General features: G+C 40.6%; 1 protein-coding gene across 8 annotated transcripts in view; it reads right to left on the reverse strand.

Annotated features, from left to right (window-relative positions):
- Positions 1-27,735, reverse strand: part of ANO4 (anoctamin 4) — a 437,454-nt gene that overhangs the window by 56,509 nt on the left and 353,210 nt on the right. For all 8 annotated transcript variants that reach the window (XM_021092699.1, XM_021092697.1, XM_021092698.1 and 5 more), the window contains 7 exons: positions 14,672-14,754; positions 11,209-11,349; positions 8,507-8,671; positions 4,647-4,683; positions 2,120-2,231; positions 258-315; positions 21-118 (listed from right to left, as the gene is read on the reverse strand). In XM_021092699.1, the coding sequence (XP_020948358.1) occupies positions 21-118; positions 258-315; positions 2,120-2,231; positions 4,647-4,683; positions 8,507-8,671; positions 11,209-11,349; positions 14,672-14,754 (694 nt within the window). The remainder of the gene's footprint in view (positions 1-20; positions 119-257; positions 316-2,119; positions 2,232-4,646; positions 4,684-8,506; positions 8,672-11,208; positions 11,350-14,671; positions 14,755-27,735) is intronic.

Here is a 27,735-nt window from a genome sequence, read left to right on the forward strand (position 1 = left end):
TAGATATTTAGGGTACTTACGGGTAGCCAAGTTCCATGAAATTATTCCAGGTCTGCTTTAGCACCATTATAATACCCATTTGCATACAGAGATCAATAAGGCATCCACTAGGGTGGCACTGCGAGGTAAGCAAACACAGAAATTCAAGAATCAATGGACAGGAAGTAAGGCTGTCTGGTGTCTAATCTGCACAAAGTTGCCCTAAGGCTATCTAATGCAGATCTATAGGAAACAAAGAATGATGGGAGAATACAGACCTCTTCTAGTCTCCACCTGTTTATCAGCCTCAAGTAGGCACCTGGGTGTCCTGTGAATCTTCAACACACAGAAAAACAAATCATTAGCATCCTGTAGCCTTCAGTGAATATTACATTCAGATTAGCACACCCTCCATTGAAAATTCCTGGTACAGTAAAGAATAGGTCTGGAGGAATTAGGAAAAGTCTCCAGAACTGGCATAATAGAAACTTCTGGAATTCTCTGGGGGATATTTCTCTTCTGACCCTTCTGGCTGGTGCTGACCACAGAGGCTAGTTCTTTCTGCCTACTGTGACTTTTAACACTTTCTGCTGAGTATTGAGAGCCTATTGTATAAGAAGCAGGTTGGATTTAAATGAATCTGATCTTTTTGAATATTAGCATTTTTTTCTAAAAATATCATCACTTTTAAGTATTCAGCAATTTCGTCAATAATGCTGTAAAGGATATAAATATTTCCAGTTAACTATTTTTATTTTTTAATTTTTATTTATTTATTTTTTTTGTCTTTTTGTCTTTATAGGGCCGCACCTGCGGCATATAGAGATTCCCAGGCTAGGGGTCCAATTGGAGCTACAGCTGCCGGCTTACACCAGAGTCATAGCAACACCAGATCCAACCTACACCACAGCTCATGGCAACACTGGATCCTTAACCCACTGAGCAAGGCCCAGGGATTGAACCCACAACCTCATGGTTCCTAGTCAGATTTGTTTCCCTGCACTACAACGGGAACTCCCAGTTAACTTTACAAGAGAGCATAATAGAGGAAATGGGTTTAAAGTGGCTTCAAATCATTTTTGTTTAATAAAATAATCTGTGTCTTGGTCTACCCTTTTCAATCCTATCTACTTTCTGATTCTTATGGTCCTTAAAAAGATGCTGTAAATGAATAGGACATTATTAATAGGTCTACAAATAACAAATGCTGGAGAGAGTGTGAAAAAAAGGGGATCCTCCTTCACCGTTGGTGGGAATGTAAACTGGTACTACGACTATGGAAAACAGTATGGGGGCTCCTCAGAAAACTAAATATAGAACATAAGATCCAACAATACCATTCCTGGGCATATATACAGACAAAACTTTCTTTCAAAAAGATACATGTACTCCTGTGTTCATAGCAGCACTATTCATAATAGCCAAGACATAGAAGCAACCTAAATGTCCATCAACAGATGAATGGATAAAGAAGATGTGGTATATATACCCAATGGAATACTACTTGTTCATAAAAAAGAATGAAATAACGGCTTCTGCAGCAACATGGATGCAACTTGTAATGCTGTTTTTTAAAAGTGAGCTATTTGACTAGAATTCCATGCTTAAGTGGACAGAAACTGAGGAGATTCACTTCACTTCACAAAAACCCAATACTTAGCCCCTTCCGTGGTTCTTGTCTCCTCAAACACACTTCTTGGTATAATGGAATTCATGGGCCATGGCCTTTCCAAATCCTCATAACTACTGGGTTCAGCAGGTCTCCAGTCTCCTTCTGCATTCTGTATCAGCCTCCTTTCCTGCCTGGATGTCCTTCCCTCTTCTGTGAGGTCAGGGATTTAGGACATGCTGCCCTGATGCCAACTGCTCAAACAGGGGTGAGATCCAAGGGCCAGATTCAGGCACAGGTGCAGCTTGCACATTTCACATTCATCCTACTGTGTGAACTATTCTAGTTACTTTCACAAGAAGGGGTACGAGGGACTTTGATGGAGACCATTCCTGGAATGGGAAAGGAAAGGAGACTGGTTTTTATCTTTTTTCACTTTGTCTAAAGTCCCCTTAAAGGCTGGCTACTCTGTCACTCTGGTCAGTGACCTCTGAGAGTTCTGTCCGTGGCCCGGGGTGGTGGGGTTCTTACCTTCCAAGGAAGAACGCGATGTAAAACGTGGAGCTGTTCAGATTGACAAACTGAAAAAGAAACATTTTCAGGGTGAAGCTGTTCTCCCACTCGGACTCTGTACGAGGCTGTTCTGTGAATACAAGGGGAGCAAAGTTTGAGAGGCTGCATCTGATCCCTCTCAACTCCTCCTGGCTGGCTCCCCAGACACTCAGGGTGGGAGCTGAAGTGTCCTAAGGAGGCTGTAGGAGATCCCAGCTTGCCTAGAGATGGCGTGTGACAGAATAGTACATCCATGGCATCTTCAAACTTCCAGACCAGCCCCAGCAAGGGCTTGGCAGGAAGTGGCCACTGACTTGTCTAAGGGGAGGGCATATCCAGTTTGTCCAGTTAGAGGATGCCCGGAGAGCCTGGAGTAGAGATAGCCAGGCAGAAGGGGCCTTATTCCCAGCCCTTGCTCCTTTTGGGAGCCTCAGCTTTTGCTCTTAATTTCTGGGTGGGGTCAATAATAACCTAGCTCCTAATAACCCCTTGGTCTCGACTTCTGTTTCTGGTGTGATGTGAAGTGCTACTGGGTGACATGGAGTCAGAGCCCCATCTCAGAATGCTGAGAATATCTTACCCTTGTACCTGTCACTCTCCTCCACCATCATTTTCATTCTCAAGGACAAAGACCAAGGAAATGATCTAGATCTTTTACTATATATCAGCATCCGTGTCTTACAAATTCCTGACCTCCATCAGGTGCCAATTCTCATCTCCTGACATTTCCACTTCCATAGGGCAAAGGCTCTTTGGACTTTGTGACATGAACCAAAACATGGATCAGTCCTCCAACCTGAAACTCATGTCAGTGCACTTCTTCTTCCCTAGCTGTTGCATTCTCAACCTCAAGCAGCATCAAAGAAAATGCATTTCATGCCATAGCACTTTGTTTCCACACTCCCTGAGTTTCTAATGGCTCATTTACAATTTCACTCAATTCCCATCAGTTCCTTTTCCATAAATTATAACTCAAAATGCTTCCCAGGAGCATATCCGAGAAGGGAGAGGAGAAAGAAAAAGAATCTGATTTTAAATGGTTTAAATGTCAATTTCAGGGAGTTCCTGTTGTTGAGGACCTGATGTTGTCTCTGTGAGGATACAGGTTCAATCCCTGGCCTGGCGCAGTAGATTAAAAATCTGGCATTGCTGCAAGCTGCAGCACAGGTCACCGATACAGCTTAGATCCGGTGTTGCCATGGCTGTGCCATAGGCCTCAGCTGCAGTTCTGATTTGACCCTGAACCCAGGAACTTCCATATGCCACAGGTGCTGCCATAAAAAAGAAAAGTCAATTTTAGAACAAAGCTGTACTGCTGCTGAGGGAAGAAATGACAAAGGATTCTTTAAGAGTTTTAGCTTTATTTCACTTCTGCTACTGAACTCTTGGTTATGCAGGCAGGTCTCCTAGGTCATCAGTCAGATGTACCAACTACAGATTGACCAGGGCTACATCTCCATGAGCATCTTTTCCAGCCTGGAACAAGGCGCCCTTGGACACAGTCTGCTAATGGGTAGTAATCTCTTCTGTAGACATAAAGTTCTATCTTTGGGGGCAAAGAGTGGTGGTGACAAAAGATTTCAGTGACTTTAAAGGAGATATACCAAGTGCCCAGCTCTGTATCTGGCAATAGGAGGGCTCGATAAATAGTATCTTTTAATATAATAATTATTATAAATAAAAACACATTCGTGATTTTGTCTTCTTTGGATAAGCTACATATGGAAATACGCTAACACAGGTTTTATGCGGGAGCATGTAATTTTCTCAAACTGCATAGAATAAAATGACTGATAGCTCAGTATGGAGCTATGGAGTCAGATAAATGTTCTTAGGAGTGACTTATCCAGATGAATGTTATTTCTACAAATGTCGGCGGAAGACTCTTAGTTGCCAAAGCAACAAATTTGCTGTGATTGTGTATGACACGAAAACTGGTTCCGTTCTTAATACAAATTGTAGGCAACAGTAAATGAACACTTTTCTAAATGATTATAGGTACTTAATACACATATGCTTTTGTGATGTTATATTTTTGTGCATGAAGAGAAAACCTAATTTGGAGTTCCCATAGTGGCTCAGCAGGTTAAGAACCCGACTAGTATCCATGAGGATGGGGGTTCGATCCCTGGCCTCACTCAGTGGGTTAAGGATCCCGTGTTGCTGTGAGCTGTGGTGTAGGTTGCAGATGCAGCTGCGATTTGACTCCTAGCCTGGGAACTTCCATATGCTGTAGATGTGGCCCTAGAGAGAGAGAGAGAAAACCTAATTTATATTGGCTCATGAAAGATAATGTGTGTGTCAGTTTTTAAAGCTTTAGGTAGGAAAGTGTCTCCCAATTATTAGACATATTTAACATGCCCTGCTGAGGGCAAAGAACAAATTGTTGTATGCAATTCAAAATAAAGGGAATGCTCCTTTTCAGTTGTGTTTCAGAAATGAATCTTTGAGAAGGTATTTTTCAGACCACAATACTATACCATGAAATAAACAGGCTTCCACTTACCTAAATTCGTCAGAAGAAGTGCAACTTTTTCATAGAGCTGTAAAATAGATTTCATACATTTAACAAACTGCAGATGTTCTAAAATCTACAATTATGAAATAAACACGTAATTAAGTCAAGAATGAAAATGATTTCATTAACCATCCGCTGCCCAAACAATGAAAATCTTGTGAACAATTATGTCTTTTGGGGCTAAGAAAGAAATACACAAGATCCTGTTTTACTATTTTAAAAATCTCATTTCTTATTTTGGGGTGAATCACTCTGTGACAGCAGGCTAGCTGCCACTAATTATCAGCTTGTTAAGTGATGCTGGGCAAGTCACAACATTCCTGGGTCTCAGGATCCTCATTGTAAGATCTCTAAGACTACTCCTGATCCGAAGAGTCTGTAATCCTATTGTTTTTATGGGCTGCTATATTTTCTGGATTGTAACAGTCACAGATACCAAGGTGATCAAACATTATCAGGAAGTGCCAAACTTATGGTCCTTTGCTTTTCCATCAGTGAATCAGATGCATTCCTAACTCGCCCTGGTAAATGGAAGGTCCTAAAAGGATGGAGGGGGTGTGTGTCCATGTGCTTGTGTGTGTACGTGTGTGTGTTAAGTGCAGGGGGTACACTTAAGAGCAAATCCAGCTCTAGGAGATTACCTAAGGAGGGTATAAATTAGAAAAAAAAAATGAGCAAGCGCTTTCTCTAAGATGATAGATGATAAATGGAAAGGAAAAAGAAAACTATGCAAATGTATTTGAACAATGTGAAAATTAAGATCACGGGTGTTCCCCTTGTGGGTCAGTGGGTTAAGGACCCAAATAGTATCCATGAGGATATGGGTTTGATCCCTGGCATTGCTCAGTGGGTTAAGGATCTGGCGTTGCCTCAGGTTGTGGTGTAGGTCACAGACACATCTCAGATCCAGTGTTTCCATGGCTGTGTCGTGGGCTGATTGTTGCAGCTCTGATTTGACCCCTAGCATGGGAACTTCCATGTGCCATGGGTGTGGCCCTAAAAAAGAAAAAAAAATAAAATGAAAATTCAGGTTACATTTAGACTAAAGTAGTGGAATTACACTGGTTAGCATCCCCTAGGCTGGAATTACAGCTTTACCGGCCAGCAAGCTGTAGGGCCTGGGCAAGTTTACTTACTTCTCCTTTAGACCATCATTTTCCTTATATGTTGAGAATGGGTATTGAACTCATTCATCTTGAGGTCCTTCCTAACTTTTGAGTCCTCTTAGCCCAAATTTCTGCTAATAACAGAAATAGTCGACATGGATTGTATGATGCTAAACTTTCAGCAATGACTACAGTTACATCAAGATATAATTCATATGGTCATAGTATCAAGTTTGTTTATAGAAACCTCAGACTCTTAGAGTCCAACGTTAAAAGAGATTGGTATAATTTTCAAGAAGAAATCTTGTGGTACAGATGAGTCAAAGATCTCAATTTTAACATGAAAATAAAATACCGGTAAACAACAGATTAGGTCAGATATTCTAATCAAATATATTTGAATATGACAAAGGCAGTGTGTCATTAAAGTCATTTAATAATATAATTATCAAGAAAAATGAAAGTCAACTGTTGAGACAACCTTGCTCACAAATACAATTTTTGATTCCCTAGTTCATCCTTTAATTTTTCATCCTGACATACATTTATTAAAATGCCTTACTTTGCACACCTGCCTCCAAGGCCTTGAGAACTGGGGATGTGCCATCATTATTTTGGCTTGGAAACTGAAAAAAATTGGGATTTTAAAAAGAAGTGGCACAGGAGTTGAAATATAATTACTATTAACCTTTTGAAAAATAAGGTAAAGTATATGGGAACACTGGGATCCATGGCATCTGCAAACATTTCTGTGTATCTTGAAGATAGCAGATGGGTAGTGAGATTCTGAGCAGGATGCAACAGAAAGAACACCTAAACAAAGGGACTGATAGCCAGCAAGAGGTCTTCAGATGAGTGGTTTCTGGAAAAGACCTTTCTTATTAGCCAGCTGAGATAGAAACCATGGACAGTTAGTTCTGATAAGAGTAGTAGCAGATCTAAGTTTCCAAATGGGATACCATAAATAGTTACTGTTAAAATCTTAACTAACAGAAAGTATTCTGACCTTAAGGACATGTCCAAAAGGAGCTATGGGTACTTCTAATTTGATCTTCTCCACCTGATGAATGGATGTGGATTTGTTATGATGCAAGCCATATTTTCTGGCTTAGTTCTTTTCAGAACAATTCATTGTGGTTTTCACCGTTTATACTATGACGACATATCAGATTTATATCAGCATGGCTGACTAAAAGGGATGGTAATAACTTTTAATTTCTTCCTTTGCTGGTATATATAGCCCGTAACTATTAAGATTCTTTTGATCACTAGTACAGCAGAATGGAAATGAAATAACATGACAAGGAGGGGTAAGGAAATCCATCTTATTCACTCCACTTTGAAATATTTATTTTTCAAGGCATGAAATAAAATGAAATCCAGTAAGTGCCCCTTAACTAGACACTGAGGCATACCTTTTGTTAGGATCTAGAATACTTGTGTAAAATAGCATAACTTTATTTTTAAAGTACTCATTACATAAAAGTAAACACATCGCCAAATCTAGAAAATGGGCATTCCTTATAGATCTGGTTCTTTAGTTAGGATTACAGATAACAGCAAAAAAGTCAGAAACAGGATATATGCTCTATAATCATTACTTGAAAGAGGCTTTAATGAACATTAATACCAGTCTTTTTATATTCAGGTAATGAAAAAGTATTCATGACGAATGTCCAAATAAATTTCTTGGTAAGGCCAGTATGGCCAAAATTTTAGGTAGTTGTAAACAATTTATATAGCTATAAAACTATGTTATTGGGTCATGAAAATATCCTAAATTGAGTACTTTCAGCAGTCAGTATATAGTTTAGTTCTGAATTGATCAAAGCTATGTTACGGTCATTCGTTTGTCTTTTGTCCTTTATTCGATATTTTCTTTTTAAGGACTTGAAATTTTTTAAAAATATATTTTGATGCTGATCTTTCCAAACTATATCATACACTTGGTTGCAGAGGCTGATTCTGGAGGGAAGATGGGGAGTTTGGGGTTGAACGTGCTACGGGAGGATGAGTTTGGGGCTCAAGGGAGAGATCTGGGCTGAAATACACATTTTTAAAAAGCCTGAAATTGGAGTTCCCACTGTGGTGCAATGGGTTAAGAACCCAACGTGGGTTGGCTTGGGCTGCTGCAAAAGGCATGGGTTTGATCCCCAGCCCAGCGTAGTGGGTTAAGACCCTGGTGTTGCTGCAGCTATGACATAGGTCAATCTGCAGCTGGATTCAATCCCTGGCCTAGGAACTTCCATATGCCCCAGGTGCAGCTATAAAGACAAAAACAAAAAAGAAAAAAAGCCTGAAATCAACACAAGCAATATGTACTATCCTGACATACTCCTTGCTGGATTATCTCAAGGAATAATTTGGATACTGACTAACTTCCCATCATTGAGAATCAGAAGGAAATAGAAACCAACACTGTTGAGCTACGGCACGGATCTTGAGCTGGACTAGATTCCCCCAAGTGAGGTACAATGTTCTCTTATTGAAAAATAAGGGAACTGAGATTCAGAGAGGGCAAGTGTCTTACTCAGTCTTACACTGTAGAAAACCCTGGAGCCCAGATGTGACTCAAGCCTTCTCTTTCCCTGGATGAGTGCACCTCAGTCCAGGCATGTTGCCGTGGGTGCCACATAACTGACCAGCCTCCTTGAGGCCAGATCCCTTTAGAAACAGAAGAAAACTGTCACCTGCGGCACGCACATTTTGTCCATCGGACTAGTCACCTTGCAGCTCACTTACCACGTTCAGCAGCATGATGATACAGAAATTGATGCACACGGCAGTCCCTGTGGTTGCAACCTGAGAGTTATTCCTGATTAACGCCCACTTAAAGGCAGCAAAAGTGCTGACAGTCACCACCCTGTAAATGACGATCCCAAACACGGCGGCGATCACCACGCAGATCTGGCAGGAAGACAGAGGTCACCCAGTGAGCACGGTGGTGGAATGTTTCAGGAAGGGGCTCCTACCACCTGGAAAATCCTCGGAATAACTCAAGACATCACAACAAAATACACGCTTTTCACGTGGCTGATACTTTCCCTTGTTTGTGTGTCTGTTCTTTGTTATCCAAATAGAAAAACCATGGTACTTGAGAGTTACTTGGTAGACTGTTAAGCTATGGGGGTAATGCTTTACCAAACAGAATATGAGATCAAGCAAATGAACAAATATTTATTAGGGAAATCTTAGCGTGTCACTCTTCCGTTTAAAGCTATTTACCAGTTTCATTTTACTCTTAGGATAAGAGCAAAGCCCTTGTGGTGTCCTGACAGAGTCTCTCCAGCCCCATTGAGTATTTTCCCCCTCCCTCCAGGGATTCTAGACCTTTCTTTATTGTTTCAAATGGACTAAACACCCCTAATCTTCAGGACCACTTCCTTTGCCCCAAATGCTGAAATGTGACCCACTCATTCCCCTGCCACACACACACACACACACACACACACACACTCTCACTCACTCTAGTTAATACCTACTCATTCTTCACAGCTCAGCTTTGGAATCACTTCATAATTAATGCTTTCATGAACCCCCATCCTCCTGGCTCTTTTTTGTTACCTGGTACCTGTACTCATCTTCCAGAACACAACTTATAATTTCTAACAATTTGTTTATTATCTGTCTCCCCCACTTAGTCAGTAAGCTCCATCAGGGTAGAGATGGTAGCTGTTGTTTCTGCAGTTCATGGTTTCTGCAGCCCCTTAGCATAACGATGGATGTTCAGTTATTTGTGACTGAATAAGCCCATGAGAAGGGCTTACTCTTATTTATTAGATATATACACAGACTGAACCAAGGCATCTTTCTCTGAAAATGTCATGGTATTAGAGAAGAATGTAGCATATCTTCTATCTCTATGAATAATAGGAAATTGAGGTTCCAAAAAATGTTGTGGCTTTCATTATTAGAGGACTGGCTTAATATATCTTAGAGCAGAGAGATCTTAGCCCACATGGTTGTAAAAAACTGGATCTTAAAGCTGGGCTTCCCAACAGCCTCTGCCAACTTAAGAGATTCCTTTCTTTATAGAAGCATTCTTATATTTTACACAAATTCTCTATTTGGCTTACTATGATTGACATGTTCTAAAAGCTCAAGGATGATCCCTAGCTCTAGCTGGAACTGGCCAGTGTAGTAACAGCAGTGGTAGTGATGATGGTGATAATAATAGTAATAAACAAAGAAGCAGAAACCCACCCTCCATGTCTTAAGCCTGGAGCTGTGAATGGGGAAGAGACAGGTGAAGCCTACAGTGAATTTTAGACAAGGACAGCAATTATGGTGGAATGAACAGTTCACTGGCCTCAGAGTCAGAAGTCACAACCGAGTCCTGGTTCAGCTATGACCTAGCAGTGTGACCTTGGGAAAGGAGCTTGTCCTCTCCATCACCTCAGCCTCTATGCTCTAGGTTCCCCAACTGTAGAACAGGGAAAACTTAATCTTTGCCCAAGAGTCTTGTTGTAAACCATAAGTATAATATATACTTTTGTATATACAGTAAATATAAATATAGAAGGCAAAGCCTGACATAGTTGCTTTCAAAGCAGAATCTGTAGAAGGACCTGGACTTGAGTCTTGTTCTGAGTTGAGGGACACTGGGCGAGCTGCCCACATTTCCATCTCCCCCGCTTCTTTCTGGCTACAGGGGGTGGACTCTCCGGATTTTCTATTGTCTTGTCCTTCCCACTCTAAACAACGAGGATCTATATTTATACACACTCACCTTTCGAAAAGAGCAAGAGAGGATCCTAATCATCCCTCCAGTTCTGCAATGACCTTTCCTACACATTTGCATACGTTTTGTTCAATAATCGATAGGGTCAAAGTTGATCCCCAAAATGACTTCTTAAGAGAAGCTGACAATCAGCTTCAAATTAGTATTTTGCAAACTGACATAACTATTAGTGAGTCTGGAAATAAATTTTAGGGAGTTATAACTGGCTTAAAAAATAGACTGTAGTAAAACAAAAAAATCAGATCATTGCATAATATAAATGTGAGTATTGTTTTGATTACTATATTCAATTTTATACATCTATTTGCATAACATATACTAGGTCATGACAAAGAATGCATTTCTTACTGTACAGGTATTGTAAAAAAAAGCTTGAAAAATAGTTCTGTAGGTTCTAGCTCATATTTTTAGTTCCTTTCATTATGGCATAGAGAGACAAATGGAAAGAACAGCAGATTAGAGGCTCTGAGCTCTTGGCTATTTCCTGGTTAACCTGGGCAAGCGCCTTGACATTTTGGAGCCTCAGTGGCTCCATCTGTAAAATGGGGACAGCAGTGCCATTCCTGATCACCACACAGAATTGTCCCGAGTACTAAATAACAGAACATAAAAAAATGTATCCAAATGCCTGATGTGATTATTGTTGTTACCATGCTACAGGCTTTATGAAACAAGGGGTTTTGTTAAAAAAAAAGTTTCAAACCATAAAAAATATTCCAGAGGCAGAAACAATGAGTCGGCTGCATTTATCTGCAAATGCTTGATATGGTTCTGGCTTTCCTGAAATGGGATTCATCCGCTCTTTCTTGGAATACTTGGCTTCAAACTGGGGCCGTATTTCCTCCTAAGGAACAAGCAGACACATTTTTATGTAATGAAGAGGTGCTTGGACAGTAAGAAAAAATTCATTTTACCCCATGGAAACACTGAATAAACAAATGGCACAGTTTTCACTCAGTCAAGGATGTGGGCTTGGAAACCTAGGTCTAAATGTTTGGAAATTGGCCACTTAAAGAAAATCTAAAGAATGATGACTTAGACTTATTATCATCAAGGCTATGTGGTTTAGACCAACAGTTAAGTGTCTCTATTATCTTATTAAACTATGCTTGAAGAAAGGAAATGAGGATGAGAAAGGGACCAATGTGTCCCATCCCTAGTGGTTTGAAACAATCAATAAGCTTTTACCTTTATTACTGGGAAATAATATGGATACAAGGACAAAGAAAGCTGCTCAATAGCAAAATGTTTTGATTTCATTTTACGAGTTAATTTTTAGTTTTCTAGAATTTGGGGGATATTTTTCCACTTTGGCAGCTAATAGAATGGTGAATCTATTTTTAAATAAGCTTCTCTAGGATGCATTCACCTTTCACCATAGATTTTTCAATGTATTCTTAATTGGTATTGAAAACAAGGTAAATACCTTGCAAATCCAGCTAAAAATCAAGGCTCCTTTAATGCTAAATCAAGCTGAGATTTTACTTCGTGGGGTTGAGCTCCATCCAATGTGAAAGCTTCTGACTAAAAAGAGATTATGGGATTAGGAAAAGATAATCACCAAAAGGGTGTGCTGAAGTGCTTCTGGTTAATTAAGAACTTGTTCTAAGTAAGATCTGGGAAGAGGAAGGGAATTGAGCAGAAACTCTTGTACAGTGGAGATTAGTTAATCCAGGCAGAAACACTCAAGACTCAGATGAAGGTACTGACAGAAAGCAAGGAAAGAACTGAGATGAGAGAGGTTCTGGAGGGTGGACACAGATGGGTAGTGGCCTCCCTGTGTAGGAGGAAGGGCAGCCTGGCTCCTGCCATAGGATAAGCCCAATGCTGACTTTAGTCAGTGACAGGTAATGGGGACAGTCAAGGGCAGATAAGGTTATAAAGAGCTTCTTCCTCATTTCATTTATTTTAGGCAGTTAAACCTTAGGGTATACACTGAACAGACTTGGAATAGCTGCTTTATTGGGAAATTCAGTTTATTAGGCTATTAGGTGTCATCAAGAGTCACTGAGCTAATCATCCAGAAACAGGCCAGTCATGGAGACAGAACTTCTATCCTGGGTGTTTAGGCTAAATCATGAATCCCCCACATTGGCAAGTTGAAGTCTTAACCCTCTATCTCAGAATGTGTCTATACCTCCACAGACGTAATTAAGTTAAAATGAGGTCTTTAGGGCGGACCCTAATCCAATATGACTTATAGTATCCTGATAGGAACAGGAAATTTAGACAAAGACGTGTACAGAGAGAAGACACTGTGAAGATACAAGGAGTAGAAGGCTACCTAGAAGCCAAGAGAGACGCCCAGGGCAGATCCCTCCTTTATAGCCCTCAGAACCAAGCCTGACAATACCTTGATCTCAGACTTCTAGCCTCCAACCCATGAGACAATCACTTTCTGTTTCTGAAGCCAGTGGTCAGTGGTACCTTGTTATAGCAGCAAATTAACAGTCTGGCTTATTCCTGCCAAAGGTATGCAGTGAGTTTGGGCTTTTCTGCATAGCAAGCTGAGAGCCACAGGCTAGAGGTAAGATGCATTTCTCTAATGAATCCCCAACAGAACTGGAATGGCACTTGGTGGGCTCCTGAACACAGGTGGGCCAAGTGTGACAAACTTTTTAACAGGGCTAAGAAGACAGGAGGCTCCACACTTAAAAGAGATATGTTTATGCTAAGGATACCCACATCGCAGCCCACCACAAGTGTCAATGGTGACTTTAGATGGGTTGAGTCAGTTATTCAATGCCATGCTTTATAGCTAAAAGGGGAAAATTTAGAAACTTCTTCTTTAGAAATAAAAAAGATCCCAAAATGAAGTAATTTATCTTAGCTGGCATGGTTGCTTAGTGGTGACTTGGATTCCCAGGAAAGAGCCATTCTCCATCCCACGTGACAGCTACTCCCATAAATACACATGACAAAAAAAAAAAAAAAAAAAAAAGAGGCAGAACAGCTCCACCAAGGAGGAAGTCTTGAATGCAGCCTGGCTGTAGCCAGTAGACTCCAGAAGTCTCCTGGCCAGTCTCTTCTAACCAGAAAACCATTTTCTGGAGAATGAATGTTTATAAAAGCAGAAGAGAGGCCTTATCACAAGAACTGCTGAAAACTCCAATATCATTCCTAGATTTTAAACCTACCCACATGTGTTCATGGGCATGAGAAAAGGCTGGCATCCATGAGACATGATTTGAAGGGGAAAAAAATTTCTCTTAAAATGATCTCCCCTCCTAAGTCTATCCCAGAGCTAAAATTCTCAGTTATGTTTACAGAAGATTCTTTTTAATTTGTAAAATTATGTATGTGTCTCCTGGAAGGAAAATACCCATTAAAACCTATTATCATAAATTATATGACTAGAGTATTTGCTTTTCTGGCACAGCAAGACCCTGAGGAAATGGAAAGCAGGAGAGGTGGGAGATAATGAATGAGAGGAAGGAAAGAAGAGTTCAGGGCTGGACTGACTCTCGAGGGAAAGCAAGGTCCAAGGGGGCACATGGTGACCCAGCCCAGCAAGGATTCTTGAGAATCCTGATAGGAGGAGGGCAAAGAAAGAGGATCAAGACCAGGTTAGGTAAGGGCAATGTGTTGCCCTGGAAGGAGTTAAAGGGAGTGTGATGTGCTGAGAAAGTGAAAACTGAGGAAACGAGTTTATCTAGAGTGGGCCCTGCTTTTAGCCACATCCACCAAACAGGCTGCTAGAGGAGTGATTTCGCCTCACTACTGATCACTTTGGGGTGCGTGCCTGGGCACTGTCCAGGGTCCTGAAGAGCTCACAGAACCATTTCCTTGACATACGAAAGAGGTCTGCTTACATGGGTCTACAATGGCAAAACTAATATTCTCCTTCTAATAAAATAAAGAGAATGGATTATGTTTAAGGAAACACGACAAATCTCACTACCAATTCTTATGATGCCTCTACCTACAAGTGAAGTGCTTTACTTAGCCATGGATTTTCACTCTAGTAAGAAATCAAAATTGTGTGTGTGTTTTAATTCTGCTAGTATCTTTTTATATTGCTTGAAGTTCCTTGCAAAGACAGGTATTAAAAATGCTTTATGAGTAAACCAGACTGCTGTCATGGAGCAGAGAGTGACGATTCAAGGGGGATTGTGTACTTCTGGGTGATCTGCTTTTTAAAAATAAGTGAGGTAAATGATACAAACCTCCTCTTCTTCCCAGTCTATCAAATCCCAGTCATAAGCAATTACTGCTCTCCGTCTTTTCCAAAACTCCAGGAAAACTGTCGCTGGAACAAGCAAAGAAAGACACTTTCGAATAAAACAATGTCTTTAACTGTGTCACTGGATAATGAAGCCATTGTAAAGAATGACAGTTGTTTGTGTCAGCACCCTTGAGTATCAGAATTTCTAGCTAAACATCATTTAATAAGGATCATTTTCTGAGAATTACTAAGCCTGTGCCGAACATAATGAAAATGTAGAGATTTAAATTAAGCAGATTTGCAAGGCAGAACAGACTTATTAGAATGATAAAGCTCCTGGGCTGTAAGAATACAGAAAACCAGGTTACCAACATCTTTCTAATTGATGGGGTATTTACTTTGCAATGCCAAGGACAGAAAAGCCAAAACAAAGCTTAGCAGTTCACATGTATTTGCCTGGTAGTGATTTCTCATCCCTCAAATCCTCCTTAGGACAAATATCTGTATAGAATGTATCTTCCTCTTTTACTGAAGGAAGCTATTTTGTTGGAAGAAGGTATCCTATTAGATGTCTTTTTCTCCAAACCATCTCTATTGTCACATTGAAGGAAAGAGTGTGTAAATTCTGTTAAGAACCCTTTCCAACCTGTTGGCCTTCCTACCCAGGTAAAGCTGGGGGTGAGCTTCATTTAGCTAAAGTAACTTCCTAGTCAATTCAATTTAAAAGCGTCAATACAAATGGATTTCTGAGCATTATAAAGTAGCAGAGAGGTTTTTAAAAAGTACTCAAGACCTATTCTTGCTGCCTTGGAAGTCACAAGCCAGAATGGGGGAGGGGATAGCACACATCCTCACTCACTCATTCATTCATTCATTCGCTCACTCTGAGGATGCCTGCAATAGGGTATCAGAGAGACACCTGGGGAGAGAAAAGTGCTGGATCTATCTCTACTGCCTTGCTGTGTTGTTAGACTTACAAAAGGGAAAAATATGTCATATATTTGGAATCAGTTTCATGGGGAAAGGTAAAACATACATATACCCTTTCTGAAGAGAGAGAACTTCTTTCTTCTTTTCTGCTTCCCTTGATTTCACTCCTTACCTCCTTACAAGTGGTATTTAGACATACAACATATATTAAAAAGAGGTAACTAGAAAGACAGAGTAGGGTAATAGTTGAGAGCACTCTAGCTTGTGACCAGATGTGAAATCTGGTTCAGATATAAGCTGTGCTACCTTTGGCAAATGAATGAACTTTTCGAATTCTCAGTTCCCTGCTAAGCAAATAAAAGATGGCAATATAATCTCTAGCTGCAATGACAAAATTCAAAATGCTCTAAGAATTGTAAGTTTCCCCTCCAAAGTTTGGCACAAATCCATTTTATGGTAAGTTCTGACCTTGACTACAGAGAATCTACTTAAAGTCTTTTTCCCTCTTAGAATATGTATATGTTTAAGATGGCCATATTAATGAATTTGAACATGGGGTCCTTCTTAGATTTCATGGGGTATTACACAATATATGGTATATATATATACCACTGTGCCTTTTTTTCCTTTTCTTTTTATGGCTGCATATGTGGCATAAGGAAATTCCCAGGCTAGGGGTTGAATCGGAGCTGCATCTGCCACCCTTCGCCACAGCCACAACAACACCAGATCTGAGCTGCATCTGTGACCTACACTGCAGCTCGTGGCAACACCAGATCCTTAACCCACTGAGTGAGGCAGGGATGGACCCCACATCCTCATGGACACCATATCAGGTTCTTCACCTGCTGAGCTACAACGGGAATGCTATACAGTGACCTTCTAAAATCTGAAAAATTCAGAGTAGTTATAGTTGCTAGGAAAGCCACACCTGACATAATCAAGTGCTTAATTCAAGAAGAGGGAAACTGAACTAAACACATGTCTTTGGAGGTTAATAAAAGTGCTAAAAGCTGAGCAGCCATTTTCCACTGGAGTCCCTCCTGGGAACCTTGTTGTTATCAGGGGTTTCCAAGACCACCTTCAGGCTTGATAATTCACTAGGAATACTCACAGGACTCAGCAAATAGTGGTACATATGGCATAGGCTTACTACAGTGAAAGGATATAAAGCAAGAGCACTAAAGGAAAAGGTGATAGGGTGAAAGCTGGAGGAAACCAGGTACAAACTTCCAGGAGTCCTCTCCCAGTGGAGTCCCACAGGATATGCTTAATCCCCCAGCAGTGAGTTGTGACAGCAAGTGAAATTTTGTCTAACAGGGACGTTCATTGGAAATTCAGTGCCCAGGGTTTTAATCAGAGGCTGGTCTCATAGGCACCCTCTGTCTAGGATGTTCCAAAATTCCCAAACCTCACAAAACAATAAGATCAGTATTCAGCATAACCCATGATGTCTGAGGAACCTGTTGATGTACAATGAGTTACTCTTAGCAGTTAGTGTGGTGGAAACTCCTGAAATTTAAGTTCCCAGACTCCACCAAGAGCCAACCATGTAAGCAGGGCTTCCTAAAGCAGAACGGTTATGTTAGTCTCCCTTCTGCACATTTGCCCTCTGGCTCACCAAATTATCTTGTCCTTGCATGGGGTCCCCAAAACATTCCCTTCACCAGGTTTTCTGGCCCCTCAAACAAATGCCACTTTATTGACTTTCTCTCTTTTGTCTCTAGTCCCTCCTGGCCTTAAAGAGACAAGGCAGCCAACCTGTGAATGTGTGGCTATTCTCCATGTGATTCAAGACTGTAGCCCTTGGCTTCAGAGTGGTTTGATGCGGGGCAGGGGTCACTGTGGAACTAGGCCACAGGGTACACATAACAATCTGTCTTACAGGCTGGTGTTGCTCCCAACAAGCCCCACCAACCCATCTGTGGTTCTTGTCTGGAGGAACTGACTTCCAAGACAAGCCAGTGGCTATAAGAATTATTCCACCAGCTCCCTCCTCCCCAGCATATGCTGAACCCTGCCTCAAAGGAGAGAGAAAGTCTAACGAGTAATCCCCTTCTTTAGCCAATAATTCTCTCCTTTCTTCCATTCTAGAGCTTAGGAAGAAGAAATGAGTTGTTTGTTCAATTGCCATTTTCTTGTGTTTTTGTGTGAAAACACCATTTATTTGAAGAATAATCTGCTTCTATCTCTAAATATGAACAAGGACATAATCAAACTAATACAGGTTATTTTTTCTCAAGGTAAAGCTCCCATCCCACATCCTCTTTATTCCATAATTTAAGCCCCCACAGTGCTGGGAGCCTATGTACTTTGGGCGTGTTTGAGTTACATGTTGCCTTATGTCATGAACTCACACTTTCTTTGATGGTGGCTTACACTGTATATATGGCGGTGATATATATATCTTTACGTTACATATATCTTTGTCCTACACCATCGAGCACTATGTGTAAGTTGATTTTTTATTTTTTTTTCAGGGCCACAGCTGTGGCGCATGGAAGTTCCCAGGCTAGAGATCAAATCAGAACTACTGCTTCTGGCCTATGCCATAGCCACAGCACTGCCAGATCTGAGCTGCATCTGCTACCTATACCACAGCAACATCAGATCCCTTAACCCACTGAGTGGGGCCAGGGATTGAACCCATATCCTCATGGATACTAGCCAGGTTGTTAACCCACTGAGCCACAGTGGGAACTCCCTGGGTAAGTTAAAAGTATATTTCTTTTTTTTTTTTTTTCCTTTTTTGGCTGCACCCACAGCATACAGAAGTTCCCCAGGCCAGGGGAATAAATCTGAGCTGTGGCTGCAGTAACCCACTGGGCAGGGCCAGGGATTGCACCTGCATCTCCACAGTGCTGCAGTCAGATTCTTAGCCAACTGTACCCTGGTGGGAACTCCAAAAGTATATTTCTTTTATATACTGATTCCCAAAAGGCTCAAAATTCTGAAGTGTTTTGTCAAGATTTTCTAATATATGAAATTCTTTCCATAGGAATTTGTCCCCAAATTCTTTTCTCAGCTACAATATCAGAAGACTTAAGCTTACTGCTTGAATACAGAACTTCTTAGATTCCAATCTATCTTTTCATTTTTGCTAAAGAGCTTTCTTTTCTTTTCCTTTTGTCTTTTTAGGGCTGCATCCACGGCATGTGGAGGTTCCCAGGCTACAGAATGAACTGGAGCTATAGCCACTGGCCTATACCACAGCCACAGCAATGTCAGACCCACTAATGATTTTTCTAATCCTCAATCTAACCAGGTCTTGGCAGTGTGGGGAGGGGTCAATGAAGTGATACCACCTATAGGATAAAGCCTTGTTACCAGCCCAGGATTCAATGATCCTAATGGTCCTGCTGGTGCTCAATTCCCCCTGCCTCGACTCGTACCCTAGACTCTAGGCTAAATCACTAGTAGTTTCCATAAATGAGCTTTTTCATAACTTTCTTAGTTTTGCCCACGCTACTTCTTGGCTTGCAATGGTCTTCCCTATTTGGCTACATTAGGTCAACTCCTACTTTCACTTCCCAACGTAGTCCCATGTGTTCTGTAACTACTCTCTTTGAACCCTCTCTGTACCTATGCTGAGTTGTACATATAACTCTAGGTCAGCACTGATTACACCATTCAGCACTTAACAACAACAGAAAACCTTGATCATTTCAATCACGAGCCTGTGGGCTCCTTGTGAATAAGAGCTGGGTCTTAACTGCTCAGAATCAAGCATAGTGACTTGCATCTATAGAGGCTCAGTAAATGTACAAAGGAAGTATAATTGACCCTTGAACAGTACTGGTTTGAATGGTGTGGGTCCACTTACACAAAGAAATTTTTCAATAAATATACAGTTGGTCTTCTGTAGTCATGGGTTTTTACTCCACAGATTCAACCAAATGCTGTTGCGAATTTTGATCCATGGACGGAAATGCTGATCCATGGTTGGTTGAATCTGCAGAGTCAAAGCACAAGGATATAAAGGGCAGATTCACTGCAACTACATGATTTTCTACAAGGGACTTGAGCACCTGAAGATTCTGGTGTATGCAGGGGCTCCTAGAACAAATCCCATGCAGATTCTTAGGGATGACTGTCACGAAAATGAAAGCAATCTGGCAAATTCCTCTCTTCTCAATTATTCAAATCTTATAAGAAATTAGGATGTAAGTTTGAAGAACATGCAGCCATAAGTTCTGAATGCTTTATGCATCAGTGTCAGTTACATAAATAACTTATTAATATCAAAAATGAAAATTATGCTTCTCATTTCCCTTGTAATATACACATATCGTTCTTTTCCCATCACCACCCCCACTGTTTGGTTGCATGGACCCTGTGGCAGAGACTACCAACTACCAACCATCCTCAAGATCCATTCTTGCCTTCTTCCATAGCACAAAGATTGTGGCTAGGAACAGGCTGCCCACATATAGTGTATTTCCCAGATATCCTTGCCATTAGGTGTGGTGAAAGGACAATTCTCACCAGTGGAATGTGAGCAGAATGATGTGTGTATACCACTCGCCTGTTGATATCCCACATCTTCTCTTCCCCTTTTAGATGGGTGCAATCCAGTGACTCAGCTGAGACCATGCACATGATGAGAAGGCCTAGGGGGATGTTTTATAGGAACACAAGTCCCTGAATGATTATGTAGAGATACTGCTCCAACCTGTGCTTCTGTCTTCACATGGAATTCTGCCCTGTGAGTGTCTGTGTCTCTGTTTTCTCTTCTTACAAAGACACTGGTCACACTGTTAATCCAGTATGGTTCCATCTTAACTTGATTACATCTTCTAAGACCCTATTTCCAAACGAGGTCACTTTCACAGGTACTGGAGTTAGAAGGTCAATATATCTTTTGGTGAAACACAATTTAACCTACAACAGGGTTGTTTGGGTTGTCCCAAGGACTAGGGGCACACCTGGCATTTAGGGTAGGAGCAGGGGTGCTATCTACTTGACTCTTGGCTATGAGGCTACACTTCAATCTGATTATCTTTAGTTTCTATTGAAATGAGAAAAGTCCAAAAGAATGACAAAGAAAGCCTACTATACCAACCATAGGAGCTGAAACAAGTTATAGATGCAAAGGTGCTGTGTACAGGGTTATAGGTTCATTGTGGGAGCCTGGCATTGACTCTATATTCTTCCCTCCAAACTGTACTCTTCTGGAAGGCCTGGAAAAGTCCACATTTATTCTCAAAGCTGAGTGGGATACAATCTGCCAATTTTTGCCCTCTGGTAACATAATAGGTATTGAGAGGCCTAATTTGATTCTTCATTTAAAAAATGTCTACACTAATAGTCCAGAAGGAAATTATGTTTAATGCCAGATAATAAGTTTAAAGGCATTTTTTCCTTATTTTTGAAAAAAAAAATGAGCTTAAAGATCCTATAGTCTAACTACTTTCCTTGCCAAAACACTAGGTTCCATTTGTTTGTAGAAAAACAAGAAGTGAGCTGTGGCCAGTATTAAAAGGCACAGTACCTATAAAAGAAAAAGAATGATTTTCATTTACAAATGATGACCTACTGTCTGATGACTCAAAGCAATTTCAGAAAGCTTGTCAAGATGATTCTCTTACTTCTGAGGAAATCAGAATGACCACATATCAGTCATTTTTCTCCCAATACTGATTTTAATTTTTAAAAAGTAAAATGATATTAACAGATTTCATCTTTTCAGTTCTTTATAATTTTCTGAGAATGTCCATTTGGTGTCAGAACAGAGGAGTTTCAATGATGTACTTTTTAAGAACTTAGAAATAAAGGAATAAGGTTACCTCCTGAGAGTTTAACTTGCAAAATCTTCACATAATCGATAAACTTAGGACACAAACTCAAATGCTAAAGGGCCAGATCAGATTGTTATGATCATTATACAACTACAAGTGATAAATTCATTTGAGTAATAAAAAATTAAAAAAAAAATAAATAAAGGGCCAGATCAGTACAAAAACTAGAAGAACCCATACAATAGGGAATGGAGGTGTTTGGGACAAATTGGGGAGTATATACACCATATAAAGTGGTATGTTTTTCTCAGTTCTCTCTCCGTCTCTCTTTTTTTTTTTTTAGGCCTGCACCTGTGGCATATGGAAGTTCCCAGGCTTGGGGTCAAATAGGAGCTGCAGCTGCTGGCCTATACCACAGCCACAGCAACGGGGATCTGAGCTGTGTCTGTGACCTATACCACAGCTCATGGCAATGCTGGATCCTTAACCCACTGAGGGGGGCCAGGGATCAAACCAGAGTCCTCATGGATAATAGCTGGGTTCCTTACCACTGTGCCACAACAGGAATGCCTCAGTTCTCACTGATTCCACTGTGGCTGGATTGTCCAATTTTTCAAGAGAAACTGTAAAAATGTACTTTCATACGAACTGTCTCAATTTCAAAGTGTTAAGAGTTTGTTCATATATTTTTATTTATTTTTAAGTTTTTTTTTTAGGGCCATACCTGCGGCATATGGCAGCTCCCAAGCTAGGGGCTGAATCAGAGCTACAGCTGCTGGCATATGCCACAACTGCAGCAACATGGGATCCAAGACGTGTCTGTGACCTACACCACAACTCATGGCAACAGCAGATCCTTGACCCCACTGAGCAAGGCCGGGGACTGAACCTGCATCCTGATGGATCCTAGTCAGGTTTGTTAACTGCTGAACCATGATGGGAATTCCTGTTCACATATTTTTAAAATTGCTGAAAACCAAACAATATTTTTATGGGTTGCTCTTTTGAAACATTTGAGATAAGCCCTTGGCAGTAATAATGTAAATGAATGTAAATGAGTGACTAGAGAGTGAAACACTCTGAAATGCCAAGATGAGTGTAATCTCAGAATCCAGGAAGGACAGGAATGTGACTACATTTTAAGAAGCTTAAACTATTATTGACACTGGGACCTGTTCTGGAAAAAGTCATTATGTCCAGATAGGGCATGGCCAACCTACAGCTGAGGAAAAACAAGGGTCTAAGAACACAAATTTTTTAGAATTTCATCTAATGTAGGCTATTAGAAGGGTATCCTGGCATAGACCAGACTCTAGAGGTAATGAGATAAGAATGACTAATCAAGCAGAAAAAACAGTTCTTGCTCCCCTCTTTTATTCACTTAACAGTTATCAATTGCATTCTTTTGATGTGCTAGCGATTTTGCTAGCTGCGCTGATTTCCATGCTTAACAACATATGGTGATTAATTTGGCTTCCCAAGTTACCTAAGAGAGAAATGGCATGCTCTAGAGGGTTTTATAAAGTCATATTCACTACTCCATACCTGTATTTTTGCATTTTAGGTTACACACTAGTGTTTGCAGAGTTGAGAAGAATCTGAATCTGTATCCCCAGCTCTGGGTAGACCATGTGTTTCTGAACTGGTAAATGCCGAGGAGGAGACACTATGGCTCTGAGGCTCTGTCTGAGGCTGTGTTTCTCTCCTATAAAGAGCTAATAAAGTGCAGCAGGCTAGGGACTGTCACTTCCACTCATGAGCAGTAAGTGCTATAATATCAGGAATAGTTGTTATCAGCACTGGACAAGAAACAGTGCAAAACTGTTGACACTGAGAGAAAAGAAGTCAATGAAGGGGGCCCTAGGGTCATACCAACTCACTCCTTGGAGGAAATTTCCAGGTCACAGTTCAGGCAGGTAGAACCAAAACACAGCCTAGTGGTTTTCCCGATCTTAGAAGACAGAGATTGAGTAGAGAAGGTGAGTTTGAGGGGCAGAGCACCAGAGAGGAGGGAGCTCTACTAAAAGAAAACCTCTAATATCAGCAACAAGGTCCCCTCTACTCAACATGCATGGGGTGAAGCTACATGAGGCCGCTTGGTAGCAAAACAATGCTCCAAGTTCACAGAGGGCCAGAAGTAGTTCACAATCCCACTAGGCAGAGTGGAGACCACTGTAATACATATAAGAGTCCTACTAAAAGGTCAGGCCTTAGTTGTGGGTCTCTGGACTTAAAATCAACAAGCTAAACTCCAAGGTCTCTAGAAGAAAATATAGAAGAAAATCTTAGGGACTTTGAGTTTTGGTGAAGATTTCTTAAGGATAAAGCACAGAATAAAAGAAAAAAATAAATTGGGGCATATCACAAGTCAAAACTCTTTCTTGTTAAAAGACAGCATTAAGAACATAAAAAGAAAGCCTCAAACTGGGAAAAATATTTGCAAACATATGTATAATAAATGACTTCTACCCAGATCATATAAAGAACTCTTTTAACTCAAAAATGAGAAGACACCTCAATAAAAAATGGGCCTTTGGACAAACACTTCACTAAAGATGTGCAGGTTGCAAACAAGTTCATGGAAAGATGTTCAGCAGCACCAGTCATCAGGGAAATGTGAATTAAAACTACAGTGGGATGATCCCATATACCCACTAGGATGGCTAAAATGACAATGACTGATAAGTCCAAGTGTTTGTGAAGATGTGGAATGCCTGAAGCGCTCATATAATGCTGTTGGGAATGCACAGTGGCTACTGTGGAAAACAATTTTTTATCAAGTTAGACATTCACTTGTTCTAGGATCCAGCAGTGCCACTCCTAGTTATTTTTCCAGAAGAAATAAATACAAAGACTTTTATGCAAATGTGCAAAAAATGTTATACTCGCCATTAAGTCTCAGGTGTATTTATAATAGCTAAAACCTGGGTTGAATCCAAATGTTTAACATTTGGATAAAGAAATGGATAAAATAACAAAACTTTGGCATATTCCAGGCAGTGAAATACCATTCTGTACTGAAAAGAACAAACCACCAACCTGTGCAACAACATAAACAAATCTCAACAGCATTATTCTTAGTGAAAGAAGCCAGAAACAAAATGCTAAATATTATAAGATGCTATTTGTATAAAATTCTAGAACAGATAAAACTGCAGTGATAGAAAGCAGGTTTGAGTTTGCCAAGGGGCTGACTTCAGAGGCATGAGGGAACTTTCTGGAGGATGCAAATGTTCTATGTCATTATTACATTATGGTTGCAGTTACACAACTATATGTATTTGACATAACTTGTCAAAATGTACACTTAAAGTCACTGGATTTTACTTGATTTAAATTATACCTAACTAAAGCTGACAAAACCTCCTATGATCCTGTCACACAGGAAAAACCATCATCAATATAATAATAGAAAATTCCTTTGTTTAGCTCACAGGGAACATCCTGACCAGGCCCACCTGTCAATGGCTGCACAAAGGAAGAAATGAACACGTCCCTCCTGGAGTCTGGCCAGAACTAGGAAATATTTGCAACAACTTATAGCCTTTTTCACTTTACTGCCTCACCTCCTCCTCTTTGCTCCATAAAAGAAATTAACATGCAAACCCAGGCAAGATGATTCTAGGGGACAATAGCCCACCATCTTCTTTTTGAACCAAGTCACTCTTCTTTGCCCCAATACCTTGTCTCTTGACTTACTGGCCTGTTGTTCAGCAAGCAGTACAAGCTTGGACTCGGTAACGCTTAGATATATGAAATCACACTTTATTTGTATACTTTGTATCCCACATTAAAAAAATAAATACAGCTTTGGGTTATGTGATTAAATGCTTAGAGTGACAATTTTTTTTTTTTTTTGTCTTTTGTCTTTTGTTGTTGTTGCTATTTCTTGGGCCGCTCCCGCAGCATATGGAGGTTCCCAGGCTAGGGGTCTCATCGGAGCTGTAGCCACCGGCCTACACCAGAGCCACAGCAACGCGGGATCCGAGCCGCGTCTGCAACCTACACCACAGCTCACGGCAACGCCGGATCGTTAACCCACTGAGCAAGGGCAGGGACCGAACCCGCAACCTCATGGTTCCTAGTCGGATTCGTTAACCACTGCGCCACGACGGGAACTCCAAGAGTGACAATTTTTAATGGCTGACTTAATAATGTCCTTAACCATGCTATTGTTGGATATATAGGTTATTTCCAATTTTTGCCTATTGTAAGCAACTAAAGTGAGGAAAATATAATTGTGTACAAGGCTTTTATTTTGTAATTTAGAGCTTCCTGACTGCCCAATTCTGCAGAATATTTTGACTGAGCCCTGAAACAGTCTTCCAAGTGGCTACCAGCTACCTACTGGTTTCTACTTTCACCCCTGCCCCACTGTTGCCACAGCTGCTTCCCAAACAGAACTGATGACGTCACTCCCCAGTTTACAACTTCAGTTGCTTGGCTTGCTGTTGACTAGAGGATGAAGCCATGATTCTCTGTTGTGGTACAGATGTCCTGTGATAAGCAGACTTCAGGCCTCCCCATGTATTCTGTTAGGGTTGAATTGTGACCCCCATGCAAAAAATAGTTTGTGTCCTAAGCTCCAACTTCAGAATGTGACCTTATTTGGGAATAAGGTAATGGCCGATTAACTAGTTAAGATCAGTTCATACTGGAGTGAGGTGGACCCTTAATCTGATTAGTGTCCTTATATAAGAATACTGCTCTGTGAAGACAGAGACATAAGCAGAATGCAGGTGAAGATGGAAGCAGACACTGGAGTGATGCAATACAAGCCAAGGCTTGCCAAGGCTCACCAGCCATCACAAGAATCTAGGAGAGAGGCATGGGACAGATTCCCTCTCAGAGCCTCCCAAAGGAACCAACTCTGCTGACACCTTGCTTTTGGACATTGAGCCTCCAGAACAGTGAGGGAATAAATGTCTGCGGTTTTAAGCTACCTAGTTTGTTATAGGAAACTGAAACATACTTTATGTCCCTAACACACTGAACATCCAAGCTTTTTTTTTTTTTTTTTTTTTTTTTTTTTGCTTTTTTAGGGCTCCATTCACAGCATATGGACATTCCCAGGCTAGGGGTCGAATTGGAGCTACAGCTGCCATCCTATACCACAGCCACAGCAATGCCAGATCTGAGCCATATCTGTGACCTACACCACAGCTCATGCAATGCCGGATCCTTAACCCACTGAGCAAGGCCAGGGATCGAACCCATGTCCTCATGGATACTAGATGGGTTCATTAACCACTGAGCCATGACAGGAACTCCCAAGCATTTCTTTAAAAAATGCAAACATTTAAAAAGTACACATTTTAAAATAAAGTATAGTTGATTTACAATGTTGTGCTGTATAGCAAAGTGACTCAGTCATTCTCTTTCTTATAGTATCTTCCATCGTGGTCTGTCCCAAGAGACTGGATGTGGTTCCCTGTGCTATACAGTAGGACCTAATTGCTTATAAATTCTAAATGTAATTAATAGTTTGCATCTATTAACCCCAAACTCCTAGACCAATCTACTCCCCCTCCCCCTTGGCAAGTACAAGTCAGTTCTCATGTCTGTGTGTTGTTTCTGTTTTTGTAGATAGGTTCATTGTGCCTATTTTATATTCCACATATAAGTGATATCATACAGTATTTGTCTTTCTCTTTCTGACTTGCTTCACTTAGTATGAGAATCTCTAGTAGCATCCATCTTGCTGTGAATGGCATTATTTCACTCTTTGTTATGGCTGAGTAGTATTCCATTGTATACATGTACCGAGCATTTCTTTTCAGGGTTTTGCCCATGCTGTTCTCAGCTCAGAATGTTACTCACACTTCTCACAGACTCCAATCCCTTGTCTGGCAAATTTAAGACTTGTTTACAATATCTCCTCTTGGGTGAAAACTTTCTGGCTTTTCCTTTTTTCCACAGGAAGTTGGCTACTTGGACCCTCACTGTCCCTTTGTAAACTGGGCTTACCATCCAGTATTATAATTACTAATTTTTGAAAGTGGAGAGCATATCTCACTCATTTTTTTGGATACCCAGTGCTGAGGGACAGTAAATATGCACTTTCTGCTGAGTGATGACATCTTATATCATATAGAAAGTACAAGACATGCTGAACATATTTTGGCACGACTCTGGAGTTAGACCAGATCTGATTTAGAATTCAGACTCCACCACTTACCAGCTGCTGGTAATCTTAGCTAAGGTGCATAACCTCTCTGAGCCTCAACAGCCTCATCTATAAGAAATTACTATCCTAGTAATTTCTTCCTTGGTGGGTAATGAGAAATTGATGAGTGTCATATGTGACTGCAGTTACACATCTAGTAGGTGTTTAATAAACATATACCTTTTATTTTTTTGAATATACACTCACCATTTTTGTTGGATATATAGATAA

This window comes from Sus scrofa, chromosome 5 (genome assembly GCF_000003025.6).
Source record: "Sus scrofa isolate TJ Tabasco breed Duroc chromosome 5, Sscrofa11.1, whole genome shotgun sequence".
Classification (NCBI taxonomy): Eukaryota; Metazoa; Chordata; class Mammalia; order Artiodactyla; family Suidae; genus Sus; species Sus scrofa.